Source organism: Corythoichthys intestinalis, chromosome 12 (genome assembly GCF_030265065.1).
Source record: "Corythoichthys intestinalis isolate RoL2023-P3 chromosome 12, ASM3026506v1, whole genome shotgun sequence".
NCBI classification, from domain to species: domain Eukaryota; kingdom Metazoa; phylum Chordata; class Actinopteri; order Syngnathiformes; family Syngnathidae; genus Corythoichthys; species Corythoichthys intestinalis.
Genome location: NC_080406.1, coordinates 39,851,933 through 39,865,833, shown reverse-complemented (window position 1 = coordinate 39,865,833; position 13,901 = coordinate 39,851,933). Strand labels below are relative to the sequence as shown.

At 39.1% G+C, this 13,901-nt stretch overlaps 2 protein-coding genes across 2 annotated transcripts; one reads left to right on the top strand and one right to left on the bottom strand.

Annotated features, from left to right (window-relative positions):
• Positions 1 to 5,089: 5,089 nt before the first annotated feature.
• LOC130927572 (uncharacterized) lies at positions 5,090 to 11,663 on the top strand. The gene is made up of 2 exons (XM_057853509.1): positions 5,090 to 5,520; positions 6,277 to 11,663. Exons 1-2 carry the CDS (start codon positions 5,276 to 5,278, stop codon positions 6,704 to 6,706), a joined length of 675 nt encoding a protein of 224 aa, XP_057709492.1. The 5' UTR covers positions 5,090 to 5,275; the 3' UTR covers positions 6,707 to 11,663.
• On the bottom strand, positions 6,790 to 11,663 carry LOC130927570 (uncharacterized). Its single transcript, XM_057853508.1, has 10 exons — positions 11,225 to 11,663; positions 9,448 to 9,698; positions 9,074 to 9,356; positions 8,619 to 8,903; positions 8,234 to 8,477; positions 7,938 to 8,118; positions 7,618 to 7,839; positions 7,363 to 7,534; positions 7,090 to 7,238; positions 6,790 to 6,974 (listed from the first exon to the last, which is right to left on the bottom strand). Exons 1-10 carry the CDS (start codon positions 11,545 to 11,547, stop codon positions 6,808 to 6,810), a joined length of 2,277 nt encoding a protein of 758 aa, XP_057709491.1. The 5' UTR covers positions 11,548 to 11,663; the 3' UTR covers positions 6,790 to 6,807.
• Positions 11,664 to 13,901: the final 2,238 nt, after the last annotated feature.

The following is a 13,901-nucleotide window of genomic DNA, read 5'->3' as shown; positions in this document are numbered from 1 at the left end:
AAGTATATGTTTCTCCCATCTGCCCTTGTCTTTCTTCGGGCTAATCATATCACATTTTGTAATTGTCAATGATACTGATGATGATGACAGTAAACATTTAATTCAAAAAATACAATTAAAAAAAAATATATATAGCAAACAAAAATAAACAGTTACTCACAAGGTTACTCCTTACTTGAGTATTCTTTTCACGAGATACGTTTTTTTTTACTTGTACTTTAGGACATTTTTTGGATGACTACTTTTACTTTTGTAGTATTAACGCTACTCTTACTTACTGTAAGTAAAATTTTTGGTTACTCAACCCACCTCTGCCCAAATGTACAGTATGAACAGTGTTGGGCACGTAACTTTAAAAAAGTAATTAGTTACATTACTCACTACTTCTTCCAAAAAGTAACTGAGTTAGTAACTGATTTACTCTATAGTAAAAGTAACTAGTTACCGGGGAAAGTAACTATTTCCGTTACTTTAAAAAGAACTTGTTGTATGTCAAAGAATTTGAAATTTTCTGAGCAGTATTCGAGTCAGTGGAATAGTGAAAAACATAGTTAACTTGTTAGGTGCTTCAGCAAATTTGAATTGCCTACCACAGATGTCATGCAGACGTCATGTAGACATGCAGGTTCTTTCCTTTAATTTCGACAAACTTGAAATAGTGTCTATATCTCCACCTCTTAAAGGACACTTTTTCTTCTGAATGCTCTGCCGTCCCGACCCTGTGCATCTGTTTTGCATGTGTGTTTGCCGCACGCGCTGTTCCGGTTTGCTTGTGAAATCAACGGCTCTGATTGGCTTACTACGACACATGACTCTAACCCTCAGCCAATCACAATCACTTCCATCGCATCTCTCGAGGGGCTGCATTTAAGTAGGCTCGTTTCCCGACAATTCACGTCACCTTCAAAGCGTCTGCCGTCCTCAAGATGGAAGCAGAATTATTGCTGGCTGACAGTGGGAGATGGGAACGAGGCTAGCATCCGGTGTAGCAAACAGAGAAACGTTACCAAACTTTGGAAAGCATTGTCTAATTGAATAAGCAGGGACAAACAGCTTGGAGTCAGAAGTACGTGTACGTGCGCTATTCTCGAACCTGAACGCACCCAAAGTCTTGGATGACAAATCAACAGAGCAGAGAGTCGACTCGACACGGCTGGTAGTTTCTTCAATTTATTCAGAGTAAGTAATGCACCGCTTTTGACAGTCAGTAACGGTAACGGCGTTGTAACGGCGGAAAAAGTAATTAGTTAGAGAACCCCGTTACTGAAAAAATAACGCTGTTACGTAACGGCGTTATTTATAACGGCATTACTCCCAACACTGAGTATAAATGGCTAGAGGAGCACTCAGAGAACAGACCTCACCTAGAAATTCCTTTCCGATCTCTGTGACCTTTGACCTTAGTATCTCAAAATCTATTCTTATCTTCTGTTTCATATTACAAACATATCTTGCAAGTTTGATAATAATCCCTTTATTTGAGTTTGAGTTATACAAACAAACAAACATGCTAAAGAAAACACATTTGCACCATTTCTGTAGGTTTCACCCACCGGCAGAGATAATGAAAATATTATAATATAATATAAAATTGTGATTGTGTCGCTGACCAGAAAATGGAACACATGCTAAAAAAAAAAAGTCAAATCCTCTTGTATACAAACAAATTAGGAATAAAATATGACTTGTTTTAAAGTGTAAATTAAAACGCTAAAGCTCTTAGCCCTTTCATTTCCTATATGTATGATACAAAAGGTCAAACAGTATATGGTCATATTCTGGCTTTCAAGTGAGTGCTAATGTGAGGATAAATGTTGCGGGTTCAGTAATGGCTTGCTGTGAACAGCAGCAGGGGCAATAAATGAAGCTGCGCCATGCTACTTTGACCCAAGCTGGCACGTTTTTTTCAATGGAGTGCAAGCATTTAACAGGCTCGATGCAATTTGTGAAGATTATCACCTTGATGAATGAGGCACTCTGTGCTTGCCAGGTTAGATGTACTGTATATAAGTAGGATGTACTGTAAGCACCATGTGCCCTGATTTTACTGTTGTTGAGACATAAAGTTACACACTGTAAGTGGAAAAAAATCATATATTAAGATAAGGATATATGTGATCAAATGTTAGAGTAGGTGCAGGAAATTACTGTCTTATCCAGGACTGACACTTTTAGATTTTGAGTGCTTCATAGGGCAAGTGTTTTTCTTTTTTGGCAATTAAAACCCCCCCAAAAATAATTAACCTCATAAAGACATAGTGTCCGCATATTTTGGTCACATCGGTCACAATTTTAAAATTTGGTGTACAAGTGTGACCTATTATATGTTAACAAAAACTAAAATACAATTTACATGAATAAAAACAAATAGTTTCTAGTATCTCTAAAGTACACTTGTTTTTAAAAATTCATAGTATTTAATGAATTGTCTGCCATTGACATTAACATTCATTTAAACTAGGAGCACTGGGGGGGGGGGGGGGGGGGGGGTAATGCTCATGCTTCAGTGCCATTGATGGTGCTAGACGGCTTATCTATTTTGATGCAGCAGGAATGAAAAAAATAATCATTTTATATTCTAATTTTCTTCTTATTTATTAAATTCTGTCTAAATGAGAAGAAATTTGAATGGAAATTCACTTAGGTTTTAGCGTGCTAGCTTAGATATATCGATTTCGAGTTTGAAAAAAAAAAACAGACTTTTCTAATTCCAAAGGCTTCGGTTAATGCACGTGTTAGGTGTTATTTTAAGAACCACTGGGTTAATATATGTATATATGTGTATATATATGTATATATATATATATATATATATATATTCATAGTGGAAAACACTCAGTCAGACTTGGACTTCCGCTCTGAGACCCCCGATTTGGCCAACTTTCAAAATTGTCCGATACGCATGTGTGATACATCATTGGAAAGCTTAAAATGTCAATTTTCTGGAGGAAGAAAAATTTTGAACAAGAGGGCATTTAATTTTTTTATTTTTTCGAAACCCCTAAACTCTAACTCAAGGTGAGAACATGATTTTAACAAGGTATTATTGCGTACTTACCTTGTTTTGATCCAAAAACGTGTAGCATATCTTACCGTGTTTCAAGACACAACTCTGAATGGCCACAGCTGGATTTCTCGGGGATTTTATGGTTGAAACACGGTATTATAACAAGGGTCACCATGCAGAAATCGCAGACATCAAGGAGCGGTCGAGATTTTCTTTTTCAAATATTTACCCATTGAAATGTTTTTTTTCTCCAATTTTTCTGTTTGGATCGATTATTTATCATTTAAAATATCGGGTTTTTTTTCCAACTAAATATTAGACATCAGTTAATGCTTCTAAGCTAAAAATGACAGACATTTTGAAAAATAAATATAATTAATTACCTTTGTTTTATGGCTGGGTTGAAATAAAAGTGGTTGCGCAACGTCTGTAAACGGGGGTTTCCAGGGTAAAACAGACAAATTAAAAATAGTTTGGGGACTTAATGCGCCATGAATCTGCTATGGCAGCATATAGACATATTTTTCTATCAAACACAACAGTTCTTTTGGCTTAAAATACAGCAGTTTATTTTAAAGGCCAAATGTGAAGTAAGGTTGGCCAACCATGTTTTTGAATAACATCAATGGCTAAACAGTTACAAGCATATTTTCGTTACTTTTTTTAACGCAACCCTTCCAGATTCTTTGTTTAACCCATAGCAACGCCCTTGACAAAGAAAATGCTTTGCTTCGACAATCTTCGAAAATCTTCAGAATTGACATCACACCGAGAACTGCGAGGGAAGTCCGCCATACACACAGTATTGTTGCATTGCTTCTCAGTAAGATGCCACGGCAGTGTCTGGCGATGTATTGTTCTCAATCTAAAGAAAAGTTGTATGAGTGGCTGAAGGATAGCAGGGCATGTGAATAGACATCTTTTGTTCGCACTTAGCGAATGAATTTCACGCCATCATCGAGTCGTGCTCTCTGCTACAAGGACTTCGAAGATGCCTGCTTCCTCAACCGGTCTGCTTATGATCAAGGATTTGCAAAAATCTAAGTGTGATTTTTGGATAGATGACTGATGACTTTGTCAAAGCAGAGCTGCCAACTATGATCAAGGATTTGCAAAAAAGTAAGTGTGATTTTTGGATAGGTGACTGATGACTTTGTCAAAATAGAGCTGCCAACTGTTGTGGAACAGTGATTAATTTGTAAATCATAAGGTGCCGGAACACAAAGTACATATGACAGCGCAGGGATGACGGCATGTGGACAGGTCCCGGAACATATTGTAATAGCCCGAATAGGGAAATAGAAAGGAGAGGAGTGAATGATGGCTTCCCTCACTATATTGTGGCAACAGTTAAATAACAAAATAACAAAAATAACAGCGGACTGCTGCAAAATGCGACCGCCAACTTCGCTCTCACGCCGCACTCTTCTCCTCACTTCCCGCTACGTCACCACTCTGCTATCCGATGGCCCCTTCACGGGCCCGCACACAGTTACGGACATTACATTATGCAGAAAATGGTGCTGAAAACAAAACGCAAATGCCCACTTGCCATGCTGTGGGACTTTCCTTTTTTTCTTTCTATGTGCTTTTCTGACTCGTTTTGAACCATCTTCCTTCTTTTTGAAAAAGACAGTAAATGCAACAGTCTTTTTGGCATGTTGAAATACCGTTTGATCCTGGCTGCTTGCTCCCAAGATGCCGCAAATTTCACGTTTTTTTTGGTGTGCTTTTTTTTAAATGTCAGGAGTGTGATTTGTTGGTCCAGCTTCTCAGTGCACCATTATTATTTTATTTTATACTGTAATGCCCTAACTGCGTGTAATATTCTGATATAATGTTTTTCGAGGTACCCTGAAGTGCACGCAACGTTACTCTTGTTTTGGTCATGTGACACGGGAGTGTGATAGAGAGGCACAGGCTCTATCTATCGCTCCGCACAGCCTGCCGAGAGCCCCAAGCTGTGTTCGTACTGTTAGCTCCATGTGTTAATAAAGAAACAAAGTTGTCAGCACATCGTGTGTTCGATATCTTTGTCAACAAAAAGCTCAAAACAAGACACTATGCACGATCTGTTTAAAGCTGTAGTTTGAACTAATTTCTTCACATGCCAAATAGGGTCACAAGTAAAGTAATTAAACATTGTCCACCAAATAAAGCATGAAAAAATAATTTATATGTTGTATATTTGTCAAAATAATCGCGTTTCCGAAGTTCGAGCCTGAAAGGGGACGAACCCGGAAGTGATACGTCACACCGAGAACAGCGATGGCGGCGCTCCATGTGCCCGCCATACAAAGCCCTTCCAACAATGATTCAAACTGCGATATAAGCGATACATCGAGCGCAAGTGAGGACATCCAAGTTTTTGAAGAGTTGGAGGAAGAGGAGGAGGTTGGAATTTTATATGTTGGACCTTACATGTATGAGCCAGATGCTAATGAGGATGCAAGCAATGTGCCCACACGACCTGACTTGGAATGGAGACAAGACCCATCGAGATTACAAGATTGGTAAGATATAGGCTGTTATTATTTTTATGATTTGAAGATGCAGGCATTTGCATATAATTTTATGTTTTTGTCTATCTGATGACATTGTTTAAAAAAATAATCAGACTTCATTGTCAAGCAGCTAGCCTACTCAGTACTTGAGTATTCTTTTCAGCAAATATTTTTTTTTACTTGTGTAAGAAGGAATTGTGCATCATTATTATAATTTCATTATTGGTGTTTTGGCTTATTTCAATTTATTTTATTTAAATAGGCTATAATTTTATTATGCATTTATGTTTTTAAATGTGATGCAGTATTCATTTATATTCAATATTTTATGTTGTATAATTTTAGTTCCTATTCGTGCATTAGTTCCTCCCCGGTTGTTGTGGTAGGATGTGTTTAAGTTGAACACGGGAGTTCTTGGCTCCCCGCGATAGAAATAAAGACGCAGAGTTATACTGTCCTGCCGTGTCGGTCATCATAGTAGAGAAGACGGAGTAAATGCACCACAACAATTAAACTGTGTAACCCAATCCACGCACAGCCTCAAAGCCCCGAAAAATAAGGGTTACACATGTACCTGAGATTTTTATTGACTTTTTTTTTTTTTTTTTTTTTTTTAAACTTTTGTACAGTATTCCATCCATATACTTGTATATTTTGAATCAAATGTTTTCATAAACAGAATTATTGGTATAGCAATACACTTGTTCAATAAAATTTCTGCTCATGGTGTCATCGCTCAGTATTTTTTTTTTATATATATTTCAGGTGTACTTGTGGTAATTGCCAGCAAATGCCTACAGCAGTTGAATGTGTTTGCTGCCATGAAATTGAAGAAGTAGTGACTGTACGTCAACAAGGAGAGGAACACTTCAATCAAGTGCTGGCCTGCATCACCAACCATCCTGGACTCAATGCGGTGTGCCTGGACCCATATGGATTACAGGTGGCATGGATGACCTACAAGCAGCAGTACAAAGGCAAGGCATTCAATGGACCACAGGATGCCAAGTATAGGCATATTGCCTACAGACAACTGGTGCGCTGGTGCTGGAATTATCTTGGTCAGGAAAACCGTGTTGTGCTCCCAGCATGTGCAGTGTCTTGTATCAGGGCACATTTTCCACCACCGGGAGAAGAGGAGTCAGCTGTATTCAAAGGGTTTCGTGTTTCACAGAGAAATGTTCCAGAACTGTGATTTAGACTGGTTTTATAGTGGTTAATGTGGAAATTATCATTACAAAATACTGTAATAAAAATAAACAAATGAGGACAACTGAATACAGGGAATGTGATTCTTTATTTCCTGAGGAATCTAGTATGGTGCTCGGCAATAACAATTGACTTGTCCGGTCTGTTCACTGCTGCTGTAAGAAATTGTGGGTCGACTAACACATCACCAGTTCTGTGCTTCTTTGGAATGTCAATCAGTTTCATCACCTCTGACAGGCAGTCATTCACATAGTCTACAAAAAAAAAACAAAAAAAAAAAACATCGGGATGATAAATATTAGGACAACATATGGGTTATACTCAGTATGTAATGCATCTGCCTGGAATTATTTTTGATTCATAACCTACCATAAGTTGCATCCACCAATATCTTTCTCAGAGAATATCCACCACTCTTATATTTGGGATAAACGATACAGTAGGAGTGTATTCCTTCCTTCGTCACTTTCTGTGGTCTCCCAGCATTTTCGTTATAATGCATAGCAGCGAGAATGATTCTGGAAATGAACAAAAAATGCCTTATTAAAAAATGTTCAAATTGTGATGAAATAGCATATCTTTATATATATTTATATCTCAAAGTTTTACATTTCATCCATGTCAAAGTTTTCTTAAACACACCTGCTTTTCATTCCTTTGTACGAGAAGTGGTACATCTTTGGAGCAAAGTGATTCACCACACTGTGAAAAGTTTCAACGCCACTGGTCTGTCCGAGGTGAGGCATCTTCATGACATCGTTGACAAACATGGTCTTTGTCAGGAGTTCCACCACTGCGACGTTAACTTCAGTACCTTTCAATGAATTTAGAAGGTATGAAAATATTTTATTTTTCAGGGTAAACTAGCAGGCAACATCTAACAAAAAAATAAAATACCTGGTAATAGCCACGCTTTGTTTGTAGTAATTGGAGGATGTAAACAACTATCGTGCACGTTCTGCAGGTGGTCCACACATGCCAGCCACTTCTGCTTCTTTTCTTCCGGTGTCTGGGAGGAAAGTGCACACCAGTACAAATGGCACTTCAAACTTTGTACCCAATCCTTCACAATCGACATGCTCTTCTTTTTGCCCAAGGAGTCCAGTTTCTTGCACATACCTGTATATTTAATATATGAAAACTCATGAAGTGACGTGCATGACTTATAAGACATAATCCCAAAACTAGCGTATTTATAAACATTGAAATAAACTAACCTTTAACAATGTGCCAACAATCATAATAATGGATGACTTGAGTCCAATTCTCCCTGATCCATTTCGCCACCTGGCGATGCCTGTCAGTGATGACAACTTTTACATTGAAGCCTTCCAACTCCTGACGGCATCTTTTCAGGCCCTCCAGTTCCATTCCATAGCTTCCCCCAGTCTCGTTACTCTAAAGGATAAGTGTAATACGTGTCTTAAGACAAACAATTGTCATTTTATTAAGCCCCATATAATTTACAAAGCAGTTCACTGGCTGTGGGCTAGTCGCACAAGGTTACACCTACCTGCACCAGATGAACAGTTAGCACCTTGTTGAGATCCAGTTCCATCAAATTATAACTCCCGTACTTGGCACAGTGACCCATGGAGTCACATCTTCCATCTCCTCCAAGGACCAGTTCCTTCTCCGTAATGGACCCCAAAAGAGCACACTGCTTCTTTGTCCATGTGGTTGTCAGTGCTTCATGGATATACGTGGCCTGGTGGTGGAAGTATGCCCACTTATTGTGGCACTGAATATTCAGGAATCTGAAAACATAAACAATACATGTTGATTTTTCAATTCACAGCCCGCGTGTCAGAGCAAAAAGTGTAACATTATATACATAGTTCACAAATACATTTAATTTGCTCCATTTGGCCATCATAACAATTCAACCTGATGTTTACCTGAATATTCTTAAAGCCTTGCTTGGCAAACTTCCAGTAAACAGGATCGCTGAGCTGAGAAGGACGTTTAGTACAGGCAGGTTTCTAACAAAGGGCTGATTACACCACTGATGCTTGTTCCTACAAACAGTGCAAACAGCTTGGATCTTCACCAGCGTCCCTTTGACATAGCGGTAGCAAGTGCTTCTGCCTTTACAAAGGACACAAACGGCCAAGAGGGCAATCAGGGAGGACTCGAACACCAAATACTTCCGCTGCTTGTGAAGGTCTTCACTTTCATTGCCCCTGCAAATATATTTCAACAATGCACAATTACGAATGTGAATCAATTGAGCTTGAAAAGTGCAATGAAAATGAAATATGCTCCTGTCAATTTGGCCAATTTCAGTTTTGTGGTTATAAATGTTGATTTGTGTAAATCTCATTTACAATGAAAATAATGATGATAATCTTACCGGATTTCTTCAAAGCTGTCATGTGTCACTTCATCATCTGAGGAACTTGGTTCATCTTCATCGCTGTCCTCCCCTGCAATATATTCCACATCATGGTCTGGGAGGTGTTGACTGTCCATTTCCACGTCACTCTCCTCTTCACTGTCTGTGTCAACCAGTGGCATACAAACTTTCTTCCTTTTGGGTTCTGGTTGGCCCAAGTTGCATTGTATACCAATGGACCGGTAATTTGCCCTTGTCTTGCATTTCTCGCATGGAGGGCAATACTTCAATGTCTGCACCACTGAACAAATTGAAAAGATAAATATGTTTATAATCAATGTACTGTATGTATATGTTTATCACTAATGGCCATCATCATCATCATCACTTACTTTTATCCACCCTATGTGTTGGTGTCACTTCATCATCTTGATGGCTGTTTGAACAGGATTCATCCAGCAATAACGTACCCCCACACTCAGCCATCTCTTGTTCGGCGGCAGCTGCAGAGCTGATAGCCTCAGCTAAGGTTCGCTTCCTTTCTCGGGTAGCTGCTGCTGTGCGCTGGACAGGTGGATTTTGATCTTGCTGGTCTTGTGGAGGCAGGTGAATTGTTGGGACAGCAGTTGCATTGAGTAATAACCTGCAGAATAAACATGAGATGACACTAAAAATATGCTTTGCTCATGAAACCTATAAAACCTATTTAAAAAAATACTATCACATCTTATCTAACCCTATGTCTTACTAAATATTTGATTATTAAATAAATCATAAAATGCGGTAGGAGTGACAAATGATTGGCAGTTTTCCCAAGAGGACGTGTCATGTTCATTCATCAACAAAGCAGCGCTGCCAACCTACTGAAATTTACTTCCAGAACAATTTGTCTCATGCCATTAGTACTCATCGTTGATATGAATAGCATCGATTGGGGCTTGCCTCGAGCCAAAAGCTAACGTCACTAGCTTCTACTGTTCATTCCAAAACATGATCAGGGATTCGTCAAAACGTTTCTTTTATCCCAGGCAATAGTAGGTGGATTATTTACCTGACTTGTTTCGGCGAACACTTCCACCCTCGAAAAGTTTTGACGAATTTATAAGTGTTTCGGCGAAGCGGAAGTGTTCGCCGAAACGTAAATAAAATACCTACTGTTGCCTGTGATAACAGAAAAGTTGACGAATTTAAAGTGTAGACAAAATGAACTCAATACAACTATAATCGGGGATTGCCTCGAGTTAGCTTTCGGTCAACGTTGCTAGCTTCTACTGTACAATGCACAACACGATTGGAGTTTTGCCTCGAGTTAGCTTTCGGCTAACGTCGCTACCTTATGCTGTTCATTCCAAAACATGATCAGGGATTCGTCAAAACGTTTCTTTTATCCCAGGCAAAAGTAGGTGGTTTATTTACCTGACTTGTTTCGGCGAACACTTCCACCCTCGAAAAGTTTTGACGAATTTATAAGTGTTCGCCGAAACATGTAAATAAACCACCTACTGTTGCATGGGATAACAGAAAAGTTGACGAATTTAAAGTGTAGAAATAATGAACTCAATACAACTATAATCGGGGATTGCCTCGAGTTAGCTTTCGGCCAACGTTGCTAGCTTCTACTGTACAATGCACAACACGATTGGAGTTTTGCCTCGAGTTAGCTTTCGGCTAACGTCGCTACCTTATGCTGTTCATTCCAAAACATGATCAGGGATTCGTCAAAACGTTTCTTTTATCCCAGGTAAAAGTAGGTGGTTTATTTACCTGACTTGTTTCGGCGAACACTTCCACCCTCGAAAAGTTTTGATGAATTTATAAGTGTTTCGGCGAAGCGGAAGTGTTCGCCGAAACATGTAAATAAACCACCTACTGTTGCATGGGATAACAGAAAAGTTGACGAATTTAAAAGTGTAGACAAAATGAACTCAATACAACTATAATCGGGGATTGCCTCGAGTTAGCTTTCGGCCAACGTTGCTTGCTTCTACTGTACAATGCACAGCAAGATTGGGGTTTTGCCTCGAGTTAGCTTTCGGCTAACGTCGCTACCTTATGCTGTTCATTCCAAACAGTTGGCGCCTGCACTGCTTTGACAAAGTAATCATTCCACAACGGTTGGCAGCTCTGCTAGATAAAGTAATCAGTCATCCATCCAAAAATCACACTTACTTTTTTGCAAATCCTTGATCATAAGCAGTCCGGTTAAGGAAGCAGGCATCTTCGAAGTGTTTGTAGCAGATAACACTACTCGATGATGGCGTGAAATTCATTCGCTTCGTGCGAACGAAAGATGTCCATTTACGTGCCCTGGTATCCTTTGGCCACTCAAACAACTTGTCGTTGGAGTGAGAACAAAACATCGCCACACACCGCCGTGGCATCTTACCAAGAAGCAATGCAACAAACAATACTGTGTGTATGGCGGACTTCCCTCGCACTTCCCGGTGTGACGTAATTTCCGAAGATTTCCGAAGATTGCCGAAGAAAAGCATTTTCGTTGTTATGGGCGTTGCTATGGGTTAAACAAAGAATCTGGAAGGGTTGCGTTAAAAAAAATAATGAAAATATGCTTATAATTGTTTAGCCATTGATATTATTCAAAAACATGGTTGGCCAACCTTACTTCAAAGTTCCCCTTTAAGAGACGCTGGGACTGGAGAGCTGTGAGTAGAAGGAGGCGAGGAGGAGATGAGCGAGAAGCAAAACTTTGCGGTCGAATGTGGCGGCAGCCCGCTATTATTTTGTTTTCTTATTGTTGCCACTATAAAGTGGAGAAAGCCATCAACGACTCAACTCCTTCTTTCCCCCCAACGTTTTTATATTATTATTTTATACGCACGAGAGCTGCCGGGTCTGCCAAAATGAACATGATGTCTGATTATTATTTTTTTTAAACAATGTCATCAGATAGACAAAAACATAAAATTATGTGCAAATGCCTGCATCTTCAAATCATGAAAATAATAAAAGCCTATATCTTACCAATCTTGTAATCTCGATGGGTCTTGTCTCCATTCCATGTCAGGTAGTCCAGGCATATTGTTTGCATCCTGATTAGCGTCTGGCTAATACATGTTGGGCCCGACATAAAACTCCAACCTCCTCTTCTTCCTCCAACTCTTCAAAAACTTGGAGTTCCGCCTTTGCGCTCGATCTATCGCTGTTTGAATCATTGTTTGATGGGCTGTTTTTTTCTGCGGCCGTATGGAGCGCTGCCATCGCTGTTCTCGGTGTGACGTATCACTTCCCGGTTCGTCCCCTTTCAGGCTCGAACTTCGGAAATGCGATTATTTTGTCAAATATACAACATATAAATTATTTTTTCATGCTTTATTTCTTGGACAATGTTTAATTACTTTAATTGTGACCCTATTTGGCATGTTATGAAATTACTTCGCATTTGTTCTTTAAAGAGCAGCGCAAGAGCAGAAACTGCTTTTTTAGTCTTGTCTGTGTTTTCCGCCAAATATTAAATGGACAGACATACCTATGTAGTACATAAAGGCAAAACAATGCAATAAATTAGCGAAGATAGGTACAGGAAATGATCAGTTGGACACTTAGGAACGACTGCAGACTGGAGTCCAAGCTTATTATTCCTGGCATCTTTTCAGTACAGCATAATTCTCATCCATTCTCAACCCCCACCTTTCCCATCTACCACAATAAACCTTTCTCCATTGGGGTCTGTTGTGGTTCATTGAATGATCTTCAAACATCCGACCCATCACTGTCTGGGCTCTCCCAGTCTGGCGGCCATGTTCTGCTTCATTTGAGTCAACATCCGGTCAGAGAACGGTCTAAGCCATTTTGTGCTCGTATGGACGTGTGGGCTCCTCTGTATTCATTAGCAGGCCAGTCACAGTGGTGCGATGGAGCATATCCTCTCAGGAGCCTGCAGGGACTGTCAGCAGTGTGACGGAGATGGATCGCAGGTGGACCGACGAGGAGACCTGCCATAGATTAACTCGTCTGCCAGCAGGGGGACTCCGCTGCCATTTGTTTTCCGCTCAACAGATAATTTTTCCAATTAACCTTTAAGTGCATTGCTTGATGTTGCATGCACAATGTGGAAAGAGCACCAGGTACCCGCCGGACCTATCTTTTATTCTGGAACAATACATTCTTTTTAGACACAAAAAGGTCTGCCTAATCCCAAATGTATTTGGATTTACATTTTAATACAATTACATACTATGTACGTGTTATAATCTCAACATAAATGAAATGTGCCTGGGTTTTTACAGAAATAAAAACTGCAAATTTGAATTGACAATGTCAGAATGTTGTGGATTAACAGTTATAATATTTACATTTCAATACACCATATTTAAAATAACTCTTAGTATAATATACATCTGTTTCACACCTCTACAAGCTACATTGTTCTCTATATTATGCTAACAAATACGGCAGGACATTAAGATAAGCGTTTGATTCATTCCATGACCATGTTATTAACTCAAAACAGTAACAATATTGACTGCTTGAATGAGATTTTTTTTGCACTAAATAACATAAAAAGGTGAAATAAAAATCAACAACTGTAAACCCTTAAAGCCTGACAGTGTGATGCAAAACTATGCAGTTTTGTCTTTGCAAAGGTTGACTTTTGGTAGCTCCACAGATAATTTAAGAAAAACAAAAAGAAGTCAGTCACTTTGATTTCAATTTTTCAAGTTTTGATAGAAAACAGACAAAAAGAAAGTCAGCAAATAAAATGATTTTAAGTCATTTTAAGTAAAGTGAGACTTCAGTTAAGAAAAGGAGAGCACGGCAATAGGAAGAATATTTTTTACAGTGTATTAAATTGTATTATTAGTCTTCAATCATGACAGGCTTGTAT

Bases quoted from the DNA above. Each gene is read 5' to 3' on its own strand.
- LOC130927570 (XM_057853508.1), bottom strand. From the start codon at position 11,547: ATGCTTTTCTTCGGCAATCTTCGGAAATCTTCGGAAATTACGTCACAC. The intron at 9,357-9,447 runs GTAAGTGATGAT...CAATTTGTTCAG, and splicing joins AACACATAGGGTGGATAAAA to TGGTGCAGACATTGAAGTAT. The intron at 7,239-7,362 runs GTGTGTTTAAGA...GTTCATTTCCAG, and splicing joins TACAAAGGAATGAAAAGCAG to AATCATTCTCGCTGCTATGC.
- LOC130927572 (XM_057853509.1), top strand. From the start codon at position 5,276: ATGGCGGCGCTCCATGTGCCCGCCATACAAAGCCCTTCCAACAATGAT. The intron at 5,521-6,276 runs GTAAGATATAGG...TATATATTTCAG, and splicing joins CCATCGAGATTACAAGATTG to GTGTACTTGTGGTAATTGCC.